At 38.6% G+C, this 13016-nt stretch overlaps 1 protein-coding gene across 3 annotated transcripts in view; it reads right to left on the bottom strand.

The window, feature by feature from the left end:
* Nucleotides 1-255: 255 nt before the first annotated feature.
* The window catches only part of ESCO1 (establishment of sister chromatid cohesion N-acetyltransferase 1), a 34452-nt gene continuing 21691 nt past the window's right edge, over nucleotides 256-13016 (bottom strand). For 2 of the 3 annotated variants that reach the window (XM_076329860.1, XM_076329861.1), the window contains 4 exons: nucleotides 7519-7608; nucleotides 4948-5091; nucleotides 3826-4013; nucleotides 256-1246 (listed from right to left, as the gene is read on the bottom strand). In XM_076329860.1, coding sequence (XP_076185975.1) covers nucleotides 1099-1246; nucleotides 3826-4013; nucleotides 4948-5091; nucleotides 7519-7608 — 570 coding nt within the window. In that variant the 3' untranslated portion in view covers nucleotides 256-1098. Of the gene's footprint in view, nucleotides 1247-3825; nucleotides 4014-4947; nucleotides 5092-7518; nucleotides 7609-8204; nucleotides 8328-13016 lie in introns of those variants that run through there. The other variant, XM_076329862.1, reaches the window with a different exon arrangement.

The raw sequence follows: 13016 nt of genomic DNA, 5'->3' as shown, positions 1-13016 counted from the left end.
GCCTTACTGTAAACCCTCTATCAGGATGGTGTTGATCCGGAGCTACTGGGGACCTGAACCTCGGGGTGTGACGCAAATGCACTGTCACAAAGGGAATTCCGACCCCAAGCAGGTCTGAATGCAGCGACTGTGTTCTCCAGCGACTGCCTCAAAACAGACGCTGCCCGTAGCCACTAAGGTAATATTTCACATGCACAAGTATGAAATACGCTAAAGATTCATTCACGCTTAGTATCAATACAGAGTAACTTTAAAAAAAGCTATCAAGTATTTTATTTTTAATCTATCTACATTATGTACAGATCAAGAAAGGCCACAGCAGTTTTTCAACATACAAACCCTTTAAAAGAGGAGAGATTTATGAAGGAGTGACAAGTATCAAAGCGAAGTCCACTAACAAAGGTGTATACTCAGTACAGCACTTGAAGAAAAATGACGAGTACACCAGTCCTCGGGGTTTACATTCCACCTGTTACTCTACGACTAATCTGGGGGAGAAGGGGACGGGGTGGAACAAGTTTCCGAGGCTGCTGACACGCAGTAGGCTGCCTTACGCCCAGCAGCACACAGAATGCACCCCGGAAGCCACCGTACGGCCTGTGAGGGCGACGACTGCACCGTAACGCTTCTTGCCTCGATGCAATTGAGCGCAGCCTTGAACTCTGGCAAGCAAGCAACCGTCAGCGGCCTCGCCCAGCTGCTGGAACCGGCGGTAGGAGAATCAGCGTTACAGTACCGAGCAGCACTGGTATATCACCACGTTAAGAACTTCAGCATGTACTCATCAGTGAGACTAGAGTCTTTGCATTAGTTTACAGTCCACTATGAACAATTTTCTGCTGCATGTAAACATGACTAACTAGATAAAATACAATCAAACCTTTGTAAAAGTTAATAAAATATCTTTCTTTTAAAAAAAACAAAGTTAGCCTATTACTGCATTGTTTACAATTTTAATAAAATAGTACAACCTTTCGGTTGTTACCAGTCCTGAGTTCACTGTAGTAAAAATGGCCCTGGCTTCTGCTGAAGGTCTGCACCCACTCGGTACGTTTTGGCAGAAGTCTCCCAATAAAAACGGAATTCCTTCGGGAGCAGTTAAGTCTGGTGCTGTCCGTTGAGGAAGTTGTATACCAGGAACTGGCCGGTGCCACAGTACTGCGTTGCAAAGAGTTTTCCATCAGGAGTGGGGTCAGAGAAAGCGATTTCCTCTTTACTTAAGTACGAACCATATATGAAGTTGCTCCTGTTAGGGGAGAGAAAAAAGAAAAAAAAAAAAAAGATCATTACCCCCAGGGAATAATGCAAGAATGTTTATGCTATTAGGCCACAAGCCATTAATTCAGGGGCACGGACATTCAAAAGGAAGAAGCTCTATTAGGAGGAGACAGCTCCATTTATATGATCTATCTCCTCCTTCCAAACGGCAAGGAGGAGCACTTGTTCCGGGAGGGTTTTTGTAAGGTTTTGGTATTTTAGAAGAAATGTTCGTACAGAGCAATTGCTTGCGAGCTGCATCAAGAGTTCAATTTCAGAGTTTAAAAAAAAAAAAAAAGTTTGAATTCATTCCAACTATTTCTTCATAGAGAGGAGACTGCTAGGACTAGCACTCCAACCACTAGGAATGAAAACGTAAGCTACAAACAAGCTAGGGTGCTTACAGAGGGGGCTGAAAGGACCCGATGACATTTCAAGTTCCTGGTTTGAGAAAAACATCCGATATTTGGATGCGAGCACATCTTGGATTAATTTAGAACATCTAAGAACACAACCTCAAGGCATAATTCATAAGTGATACACTTTCAGTAATAACCACCTGAAAAGGAAGATTCAATTTGCTTAACTTCTTCTTCATGAAAGTATTTTATGTATGTTTCATTCTTATTTGAAGAAAGAGGAGAGAATCAAGGGATGCCATTGTACTTTTCCGGATGGCTCTGTGAGCAAATTTAGAAAATTGATCTCAGGCTTTAAGACCTCGATCAGGGGGAGGAGGAGGTAACGTTTACCCTTGGAAATGGAAGAAACTCCCATTAAAGTTAAGTTTTTTAACTCCTCTAAAACAAAAACTTGCATGTACTTGCAGAGCAACTATGAGCTTCGATCATATGGACACCTCCATTAAATCTTGAGGAAAAGACAATAGGAACAAAATCCTTTCTAATTATTACCAGCTTTATTACCTTCTCTTTAGTGTATGCAGGAACAGGATTTTGCAAGGTTCTTAAGACCGTCTGACCAGCTTTTTGTGGCTCCAGGCCGGCTGTGAAAGCTCGAGTGAAACGGGGCAGGCATTCTCAAAATGGACTTAAAAAGTCTGCTAGGATGCCGCCTTCAACATTTCGAAGTCAGGATTTAGCTGGCTACCAGAATCATCCTGTTCAAACTACCTTTTGCCACGAAAGACATTTAGGTTGAAGTTTCACTGGCAGCTGAGCAGATCTAACCGCTACTGCCCTCAAAAAGCAGGTCTCGCTCCTCTCCTTTGCCTTCTGCAACTTTCTGGGCTCCCTCATTCATGCCAACTCTAGAGCTCATCAGACCTTTCTACAAACCAACTGAGCACCAGAATAACACAAAGCTTTATTTGGTGAACCTGTTTTCTACTAACGTAGCAATGAGCTAACGGAAGGCCAAACAAGCACCAGAGCACAGCCAGAGGTAAGACGCGGTGCACAGCTGAGAGGAAGCCTGAGACCTCTTCTCGCTAGCTGCGACGAACCATTAAAATTGATTCTAAAGATCCTTTAGAGCTGTAACTGAAGGAGCAACTCCAGCCTTGCTTTGGGGAAGAAATCTTTCCTTTAGAAATAGTTTCTAGGAAGCTACTGAATACACAGTTAAAAATCAGCCAAAAATAGAACCAAATCATCAAGTTAATCTGCTTATCTGAATACAGCTTTACAGTCGATAGTTCAGACAGAATGTGATCCGATAAGAACTTTCTAGTTGCTCCACCAGCCAGGCAAGATGCGTTCTGCAGAGCAGAACAGCTTTGCTAGGCTCTCCAAATACCCAAGAGGGCGAGGCTTGGCAGACACAGCAGGACCTCTGCCACAAACTCCAACAAGATGGAGCTAGCCAGGCACCTAGCACAAACCTGACAGCCCAGCAGTAGTAAGATTTGGGTAGTTCTTGGCATTACTCAGAACAGGTGTTTAAACTTCTAGGAAATGTCACTGGAAGAAGCCTAAGGTTTGGAAAGTCAATGTTCTTAACATTTCTCTAAACAGTAGCGCGGATGTTTGAGTCCTTTTATGGATCTAGCACTTGGCTTTCAGCTCGATACACTCATCACTAGCTACTAAAGCTCCATGGAAATTGAAAATACCTCATAAGGCTCAGTGAACCTGAGTAAAGAAAGAAAAAAAAAATACAGTTGGAAGCCACCAGACTATATCAAATAGCGCGGTGCACTCATCTCTGTTCTCTCTCCCTTTCCACCTCTAAGGAATGCACATTCAGCCAATGGTTAGGTCCCAGTCCTTAACACTTGGGTAATCTCACACTTTGACCAAAGACGGTCTCATTTCCTTCACTTGTAATTACCTCGGAGGAATTTACCCAAGCTCATTGGCGGTCTGCTAGGGTGACCCATTGCAATTGCACTTAGCAGAAAGACTTCTGTTAAAGACAAGCTATTGCAGAATACTGACGTTAGTTATTGAACTCCACGTAATACCGGAACTGCCAACTGTGCTCAAATCTACATCCCCAGTATCACCAGCAGCTTAAAAATACAAGCTTGAGACACACAAAGCAATAAATGTCTTGGACTGAGTTCTCTCTAAAACACATGTAACCAAGGAACTTTTTTTATATTACCTAAGACACTCTATCATCCGAGAAGCAATCTTCTTTCGACGCATCATGCTGAATACCCATATCCGACTAATCCCACAAATAGCAGGTTCTGGAGAAGTTGAACAGCACCATGCTTTCTGTCTTTCAAATATGACTTTCTCGTTTTCTGAACTGACTTCTGGAACCTTCTCTTCTATAACTCTGTAGCCCTGCAGGTGATGTAAAAATTGTCACTTTATAAAAGCTAATGACTGAACAAAATAATTCTTGTGCAATTTATTTCAGTTAAACATACTTACGTGCTAAAATGCCTTACCAAAAAGGCTGCGTATTTGTGTCTCATTTAATTTCTCTTAAGAGTTTCAGAATTGGAACAGATGATAAAAGATTAAACCAAAAAACCCTCTAAAGCTTATCCGATTTAAAGGAACAGCAACAAATAATCCAATTCTTATTACCACCTGTATTAAAGTGTTTGCATCAATTTCTCTGACTTTGACTGAGATTGTTTTGCTTCTCATCTGCTACTCCCAAGGGATGGCAGAAAACACCACAGTTTACAAGGGAACAGACAGAATACGTGACAAAGCTCTGACATCAGTTTTTAGTACTGCAACTGGCAGTACGACTTCTTGTCCTGCTCGCCCCTGCACAGTTCTGCCCTCTGCTTCTGTTCGCTGTGGAGCTGTTTGACCCCGCGGTGATTCAACTCAGTCCTACAGAGCACCCACTTCTTCATCTACGCTGGATTTCTGCCGGGCAGGGAGGTGAATCTGCTTGTCAACAAGCAAGAGGAGAGCCAGAGCTAGCGTAAGACTAGCAGAGGAAGACAAATTCCACCCTTTGGCTGAAGCAAGTTCTTAGATGAGCAGGTCTGAGCCAAGTATGACACCATACATGTGTCTCAGCTCAGCATCAACTATACAAAAATGAGCAACTACATTTCAGAATGGTCTACCACCAAAAGTCTCTTCCTCTGTGGAAAAGGCACACACGGAATACTTATTTGCTAAATGGCTAGACTTAAACTCTGAGGTAACTCTATAGTTTCAGAATGTCTGAAGAATACAGTCACTATGCACTAGGTTGCCTAGTGCATACAACCTATGACATAGGTTGCCCTTCTCCAAATCAATCACTTACCCACTGGATATGTTCTGCAATTAAACAGCCGATAACTTTTTTGTCATTAGAAATAAAAAGAAGAGTTTTAGTTCTAGAGTAACACATGAGCGGAGCTTGCTGAAATCCCAAGTCATTGTCTACCATTTCTCTAATTTCTTCAACCTGTCAAAATAAATTTAAATGCTGTGTAAGAAACACGTGTAAATATACATTTGTATACATTTACATTAAAATTACAAATTTGCAAAAATACACTAAGGTATCTAGAACACAGAAAGCTATTCCAGAAGTTAAGGATTATCCTAAGTAACCTGCAACACATCGGTCCACATAAATGTTCCTTAAATAATACTCGACTAGAAATAGGAAGAGTAGAGACGTCTAAGTCAGCTTCCATTAAGTCCAAACTTCAATTACTCAAAGGCTAATAGAGACAACACAGATAATCAAAGTGTGGACTCTGATATTCTGGAAGTAAATGAGATCTATGCCAAAAGTTAAACTAGCTTAGTTGAAGGTTTTCTGTCTGTTACTTTTCAAGTCTTGAAAGAACTAATCCATTAAGGGTTTTGAGCAGATGATAGCAAGCATGGTGCCGAGGCAGCTAGAAAATGTATGCATTTGTTGTAAAGGAATGAATAACTGTCGCCTCTTTCCTCAAGCTTTCGGCTTTTCCATTAGCTTGGCAAAGAGTAACTGAAACTAAAAATAAAATTTTGTCTAATATCAGCAAGTTTAGAAGAAATATATAAACTCCAGCATGAATGTAAACAAAAGCTTATGCATGAGCCGAGATTTTACTGGGGGATTCTTGTACCTACAACAGGGCATTGAAACAGCCGCTATCATCCCTCTCATCTCATGAGACAGAAATAAAGAGGCCTTTCCCATGTGGTGCTTTAAACGGCATAAGCTTCTTTAATGCATGTTGTAGTTACGTTAGTAAAGCAAGACTAGAATTACTGATGCTATGAATATATGAAGTTAGTACTGATCAACTGAAAATTGTGTTAAAAAATGCTTTTAAAATAACTTTTAAAAGGCATGGTATCAGTTACTTTCTACTTTCTCATCTAACCTTCAGGTACTGGTCTTTTAATGACAAGTCCAATTGGCCAACTGGAACACTAAGTAACCATTCTTGAAGTCAGTCATCCACAGTGGGGACAGCTGTAGGTTTTCTCAACTTCAACCACACAGAACTATGGAGAACTCTATCCTAAATGACTTCATTTGCTACAGTGTTCCTTTCCTCTGCCCCACTTAGGTATTTTAAGTAATTTTTTCTTCAGCCATTTTTTACTAAACTGAATGTGCAATGAATGTACTAAAATTAAGATAATACCATCAGAGAAACAAAAATTAATAAACAAACTTATCTGCATTAAATATTGTAAAAAGAAAATTTGTAGTTTCTTCTCAATTCAGTAACTTAAAAAATTCTACGTTAGGCTAAAGAAAACCCCCTACAGTCAGAAAGAGCTGTCTTGGGCATCAATTCAGCCTCCAGAGGTCCCTTCCAATCTCAACCATTCTGTGATCCTGCAATAGCGGTACTGTTAAAAAGTACCTATTAGTCACAGCAAATCCCCAGCTAAACAGAATCAATGCCATGCTACTGAAAAAACAAATGTAATGACATATTAAGATGTATGAACACAGGCTAGCCAGCAAGACACTGAAGTACCCTGCTGCTCTAAGTCTCCACAGGTGTGCTGTGCCCAGTGTTAGGTAAAGAGTTTCAAAAGAGATGTGAGACATGGCACAAATGGAAATAATCTAGAGGAGAGTATGACAATCATCAGAGCTCTACAAAACGTTATTTAGGAGTATAAACTAAAACCCAGCACATCCCGTCAATCTTCTTAAGGTAAAACAATCAGAGTTTGTTCAGGCACAAAAAAGCTGTTGCAAAGAGGAAAAGAAGGATGTTTTCTACAGCTATGGCAGTATGATTTGCACTAACGAGCTTAAATTTCAGTACGGAGATTCTGTTGGACGCTTAGGGAAAATATCCTAATGTCACGGACAGCGAAGCACTGTAACAGAGTCCTGAGAGGTTAGAAAAACCTCCAGTGGTACAAGTTTTAGAAAGTCGTCAGATGCATCATAATGAGAGCCGATCCTGCTTTGGACATGGGAATGGACTACATGACTTTGAGGCCACTCTCCACCTAAATCTGTTTCTATCCAAAAATTGTTTAGAGAATGGTGCCGTATTCATGCTGTGTAATAATGTCAATACATTTCAGTTTTTTAAAATATAGTAGGAAGTTTATATCACATAAAATATCTGGCAGACATTCAGCAAGTATATTAAAAAAATGTAAAAAAATCAGTTGGTTGACGCTGTTCCCACCCCTGCCTTCCACTCCTGCTCAGACCCATCCTCTCTATGAAGAGAGCAAGCAGTGTGCAAGAGTGAGATGTCTGACCTGTTTGTGGAAAAAGCTACAGAACCAGGGCAGTTTTGATTCCAGCTTCAACTGCTCCCACATAACTTATACAAACTTTCTATGAACATTCTCATTACTTATATTAAAGTATCAAACACGGTAAGATATACAAGTCCAGTCCTTTTCACCATACCTTTTTAAGTGCATACTTTGGGTCATCGGGAAGAACCATTATTATCTTTCCATCAGGATATTCAGCCAAAATTCTCTCCTTTTTCCAACCCTAAATAAAACAAACACTTATCTAAACCATACACAAGATGTACTTTTACAAACAGAAATTGCACATTATTGTTCTAGACACTGAACTTATGCAGAAACTTCACACTATTTAGCAGTTGCTTTGCTAGAGAAGGAAACTTCAGCTAGCTTTTTAAAATGAGCACAACAGATATAGTATGATCTTATTTATACAACAATTTATACAATAGCCTAACTATATCTAGAAACAATTTGTGAAAGTGTCTTATAATTTCCCAACTAGATTTTTTTTCCCCCAGGACTGCAGTGCAAACTGAATTTTAAAAAAGAAGTAGCAAACTCGGCTCACATAACTGATTTCCAAACCTATGTAATACTTATTTTCCGAAGTCCAGTGAATGGGAAAAACCCTAAGTTTTATTAAAAGATTTCTTTTTAACATAGTTACCTCCACAAATACACACTCAGTTTTAAAGTTTGGCATGCGAAAGACCTCCAGGAGGTTCTAAGTGAACTGATTGGCATGCAGTTGCCCAAAATGTAAGGAATAGTTTATTTTGTTACTGATCATAACTGTTAAAGCCACAAGAAGGATACTAGAAAAAATTTTATAACTACCTTCTAAGAATCTAATGGGGAAGGAGGCTACGTTGTGTGTATCTGAAGTATAAACATACTCAAAAAAATAGAGGTAATTAACTCTTCTTCAGATCCACACTCGTGGTGAATAATGAGCAGTACCTGCATGGAAAAAAACAAAACAAAAAAGCCACTTAAATCTAGTAAGATGGGACTGGTAGATATCAGAACTCAAGTTGCTTTGATGGGACCTAAAAATACTGAATGCAGAAGTAACTTCAGCCACTAAAAAGGCTGATCTACAAGTCTTACTCAAAGCAACTTTAAATAAAAAAGCCTTTGAAGAAACAATATTGATGGAATAATTCGCATTGAAATCTGTACCTTCCCATAAAATAACGTTCAACTAAAGACCAAACAATGGAATTTGGCACTGAATGAATGCCATATATACTACCACAAAAAAATGACAAACTTAAGTGTTATAATACTTGATCTGTATCTCATTTTAATCATGCTGATTTTATTCCCTTATCCCAAACAAGACATGAAGAGAATAATTTTAGAAATTTATCTACTTGCTGGTAGCCCTGGAACTATTTAAGTATAAGTTTAGCACCCAGCATGGCTATGGTTGCAACACAGACACCATTTCAATCCTGCCTGCTTTTCTTCTCTGTAGTAGTTGCACTAAATACCAACACAAATGAAGATCCTATTTGAATTTATATGTATTATGGTCTGAATACAAAGGGCAGGAAACAGCAGTGTCACAATATTCAGGTAAGCAGAAAAGTGCAATTTGTGGGATTGTGACATGCCTTTTGAGACTGTTAGAAAAGGTGTCAAAAAATTCAGGCAAAGATTACTACTCTTCAACCTCAAATGCCATCCTCTCTCCATTTTTTGTCTTTTGCTGCCTTTTGGCTACCTGTTTGCCCTGCAAAAGCTTTCTACAGCCTATTTTAAACCAACTGTGACCATCACTCAGCAGATAAATGCAATGTGTTCGATAATCCCACCATTACAGCATCCAGAATGTTGCAGGCCTAATGCAGAAAATTCAACTCTAAATTTTAGGTGGCAGGCCTAATGCAGAAAATTCAACCCTAAATTTTAGGTTAAGGTATTCTGTTAACATAATAGCCAGGTATTTCCAACAAAATGAAATCTGATGGAAGAAAACGTTTCTGAACAGCTTACTGCTGTTATACTTTTAAGCAACAGTGTATTAGCAGAAGTCGAAAAATAATTCCATAAAAATGCAATAATTGACTCTCTAATACTTAGAACTCATTATTTTCATTATTGTCCACCTATCAATTTTCTTAAGTGATTAGTGTAATATGGGGACTGATCATATTCACAGGAGAGGTAGTTTCTAAATTGAAGTATTTTGGAATTTATTCAGAAATGTATCTTTTAGATGAAGCTTTCCAAAAAATTTCTGCAAACCCTAAGCTCATCCAAGATTTTTAGTTCATTTGGTTTACATCAGAGAAGACATTTTAAAGTCATATTCCTGTGTTATTGAAGCAGCTCTAAGAGTTTCAAAAAGAAAAACTAACATTTCACATAAGCACATGCATCTTCAGTATCCTTATTGTTCAGTCTTAGTAAGGAATGAACTGTGCTTCCTTTAAACCAGACCAATGGAATTAATGCACAAGATGGGTCACAGTTCTTTCATATTCTAACATTAAAGCTGTTAAGGAAAACGTGCTATAGCTTCAACTGGGACTGATCCTATTAGATATCTACAATACACAAAATATGCTTTACTATCAGTATCTTGCATGTGGTCTGAAGATGATTTCCCTTAACACACTGATTAACATGGGGGTTTTTTTAACAAACACCCACTATTTTAACACTATTAAAACACCTTGCAGACTGTTGTATTTTGTTTCAATCACTGAGAACTAAAGTAGCACTCCTTAACCCAGGCAGATGGCACGAACACCTTGCCATAGTAAGAAACAAAAGCATTATGTCTGCAATATACTTTATAATATTCTTCTGCAACGTCAGAAAATTTGCTTTTCCTTTCCTTTTAACTGACATTACTTTAGGGCATTAAGACTTATTTACTGTTCAATGAGATGCCCAAGCTTTGATATACATTGCTTGTGATGACCAAAGAAGTTAAAAGGAAAGCTATTGTTCCCACCAGGATACATGTTCTGCAAGGCCTCGAGTAAACGCATGTGATTATACCACTCCTCCCTGACACTGGAAGTCTATGCTCAACAACAGATTACCTATAGCCAGCAGCAGCAAGGCACGTATAGCCTAGTCACCACAGTTGGGCAGACTGGTGCTGTGCAGAGCCCCAGTGGCATGTCGTAACTGTTGCAATACCCTCCTCCCCTCCATGTCACGACTATTTATCCTACAGGTATTTTTAATAGTTTGAGAACATAAGGCAACTCTGCAATGAACAGTTAACTCATTTTTAATCTACCTCTAACTTTTCTTCCCAATTCAAACAACATTAAAGATTGCTTCTGCTTGCTTATTAAGGTGCAATGGCAATAGAATTTACAAAAGAAAGAAATCATTCAAAAAAGTGCAATACAGACAAGCAGTTGCTACTGCATAGTGAAATAGTACGGACAGTAATTACAATTACGCTGTGCAGTACATTGCTTGCACTGGATATTATACATGTATATAATGAATGATGTAGAATACAGTTGGAAAGATGGTTCCAACATTAATAGCACTGTAGCTGAAACGTTCAGCAATCAATTTCACATGAACTATGTTCTGCTTATAGTTTAAAATAATATCTGATGTAGATTTGCCTTTAAAAGCATGAGTTAGAAGACACAATAGACTGCTTCCCATGCATTTCCTCATGTTTTAAAAGTTCTTATGTAAGAGTAGGAAATGAGACAGCAAACCTGGTATTTTTCTATAGATGTCAGTTCTGGCTTGTCTGTACTCCCTATTTCCCAAATGAGTACAAATACATGAAAATCGGCGGTGGTCTTTTCTTACACCGTTTTTTCCTCAAAAATACTGAGGTAGTGAGGAAAATGTGGTTAATACTGTATAATTCTTACACATTTCCGAAATTTTCCCCTAATAATCAAGTTTAGTATGAAATTTTGTGCCCTTTTACCCTTGATAATTTGTGGCAGAGAAATGGTCTACTGCATTCTTCTTCCTGACTCCTTCATCAAGTTACAGATATTCCGTCTCTCTTTCCCCCAGGTGTAATATGGAGAATGAGGTTTTGACTGTAGAACACATTAAGATCCTTGGATGTAACTATTAAATACTACCCTCTGTTAAAACTAAGATTCTTACAGAAGACAGCTAATAGTAAGAACTTTATTTGAAATATTATTGTTTTATACTGAACAGATGTATCCCTTTTGGAATTAATGTAAATCAAGACAACCAAGAAATCTTTCTAAGATGACATGAAGTTCATCATCATCTTCAATCCCAATATTCTATTAACCTTAGGTTCCAAGAAGTCAAATGTTGCCCTTTTTTTTTGTTTCAATACGAAAATCGTAAGAACCTCACAGATGGGCTTGGATGCAATTACAGCAGAATAGCTATTTAAAACTTAACAGATTAGACATTAGCCCAAATAACAGCTTCTTCCACTTTCTTCAGCTCAAGATTTTCTTAACTAAGAGGATGAGCTTGAAATACAAACACATTAACTGCATTCACATCAGGCACCTGAATCCACAGGCATTTCCTAACTTAAGTATTTGGCTTCACAACTTAAAAACATCATTAAAAATAATGTCTTGCTCTTAGAAGAATTTTGCAGAAATACTAAATTGATACTATGTGGTATCACAGAGAGGATACACAATTAACATTGTTTGGTATCGCAGCTAGAGGATTTTATAAAACTGAACCACGTATTCATCCCACTCAATGCACGCACATGCTAGAATGGCTTATTTTTTCTGGAGACTTTCAGATGTCTGAAACCAGAAGGATAGCGAGACAGATTCCTACATTTGTCTGCAGTAGGGGACATCTCCCACACTAATCTATTCCTGCTCCAGTACTATCCTTGACGACCTTACCTTCTTGCTTATTCAATTTGCACGCTCCTATTAACAGCAAATGGCACCCTTCAGAAAACCCGTATCAGTCCTTGCCAATCTTCTGTTCCCAAATCCAGAAAACGTCATTAAACTTGTCAAACCTCCTCTCTCCACACAAGGCCTGCAGTTTCCTTACTGTCTCTATCAGCCATCCATGACAAAACAAGTATCCCAATATCATCTCCTTGTTAGCCTGTCCTACTTCTGGGGGCATCACGGAATTTCTAGGGACCTAGAAAGAAATTTTTACTAGAAGAAACAAGATAGGCCTTAAAAAAACCCAAACAAAAAACAAAATTATATTCTGTTGAAGACAGTAAATAATTTATTATTTACATGCAAACTATCTTCTGGCTACTCAGTACTTTTAAGAAACCCACAAAGCAGCTGCATGCAGGTGGGCAAGACACTAACAATAAAGTCCATTTTCACAGTTCACAGCAAGAAGCTCTAGCATGATAATGTATATAGGCTTTCTTTTTGTGATTCTGTGAAATGAATCATCAATAGAACTACTAGGCACGTAACGAGACACTCAAAAGGGAGAAAAACTGAGAAAAGTCTTCTCAAGTCAGGCTGGGACTGCACCATATGGCATGAAGAATGTGAATGACGAGAATGAAAAATGCTTCTAAGATACCTTAGAATGGCCTCCAAATCAACAATAATGCCAAATACATTAACTACATAAAAAAGAATATCTGGAAAGCTAATAAAGTAACATATCAAGGTCAACAAGACCAGATGCTCCTGGATCAGAAAGTCTAAC

This window comes from Aptenodytes patagonicus, chromosome 2, assembly GCF_965638725.1.
Source record: "Aptenodytes patagonicus chromosome 2, bAptPat1.pri.cur, whole genome shotgun sequence".
Taxonomy (NCBI): domain Eukaryota; kingdom Metazoa; phylum Chordata; class Aves; order Sphenisciformes; family Spheniscidae; genus Aptenodytes; species Aptenodytes patagonicus.
Note: the sequence above shows the minus strand (reverse complement) of the source record. Positions and strands in the feature narration are given on the sequence as shown.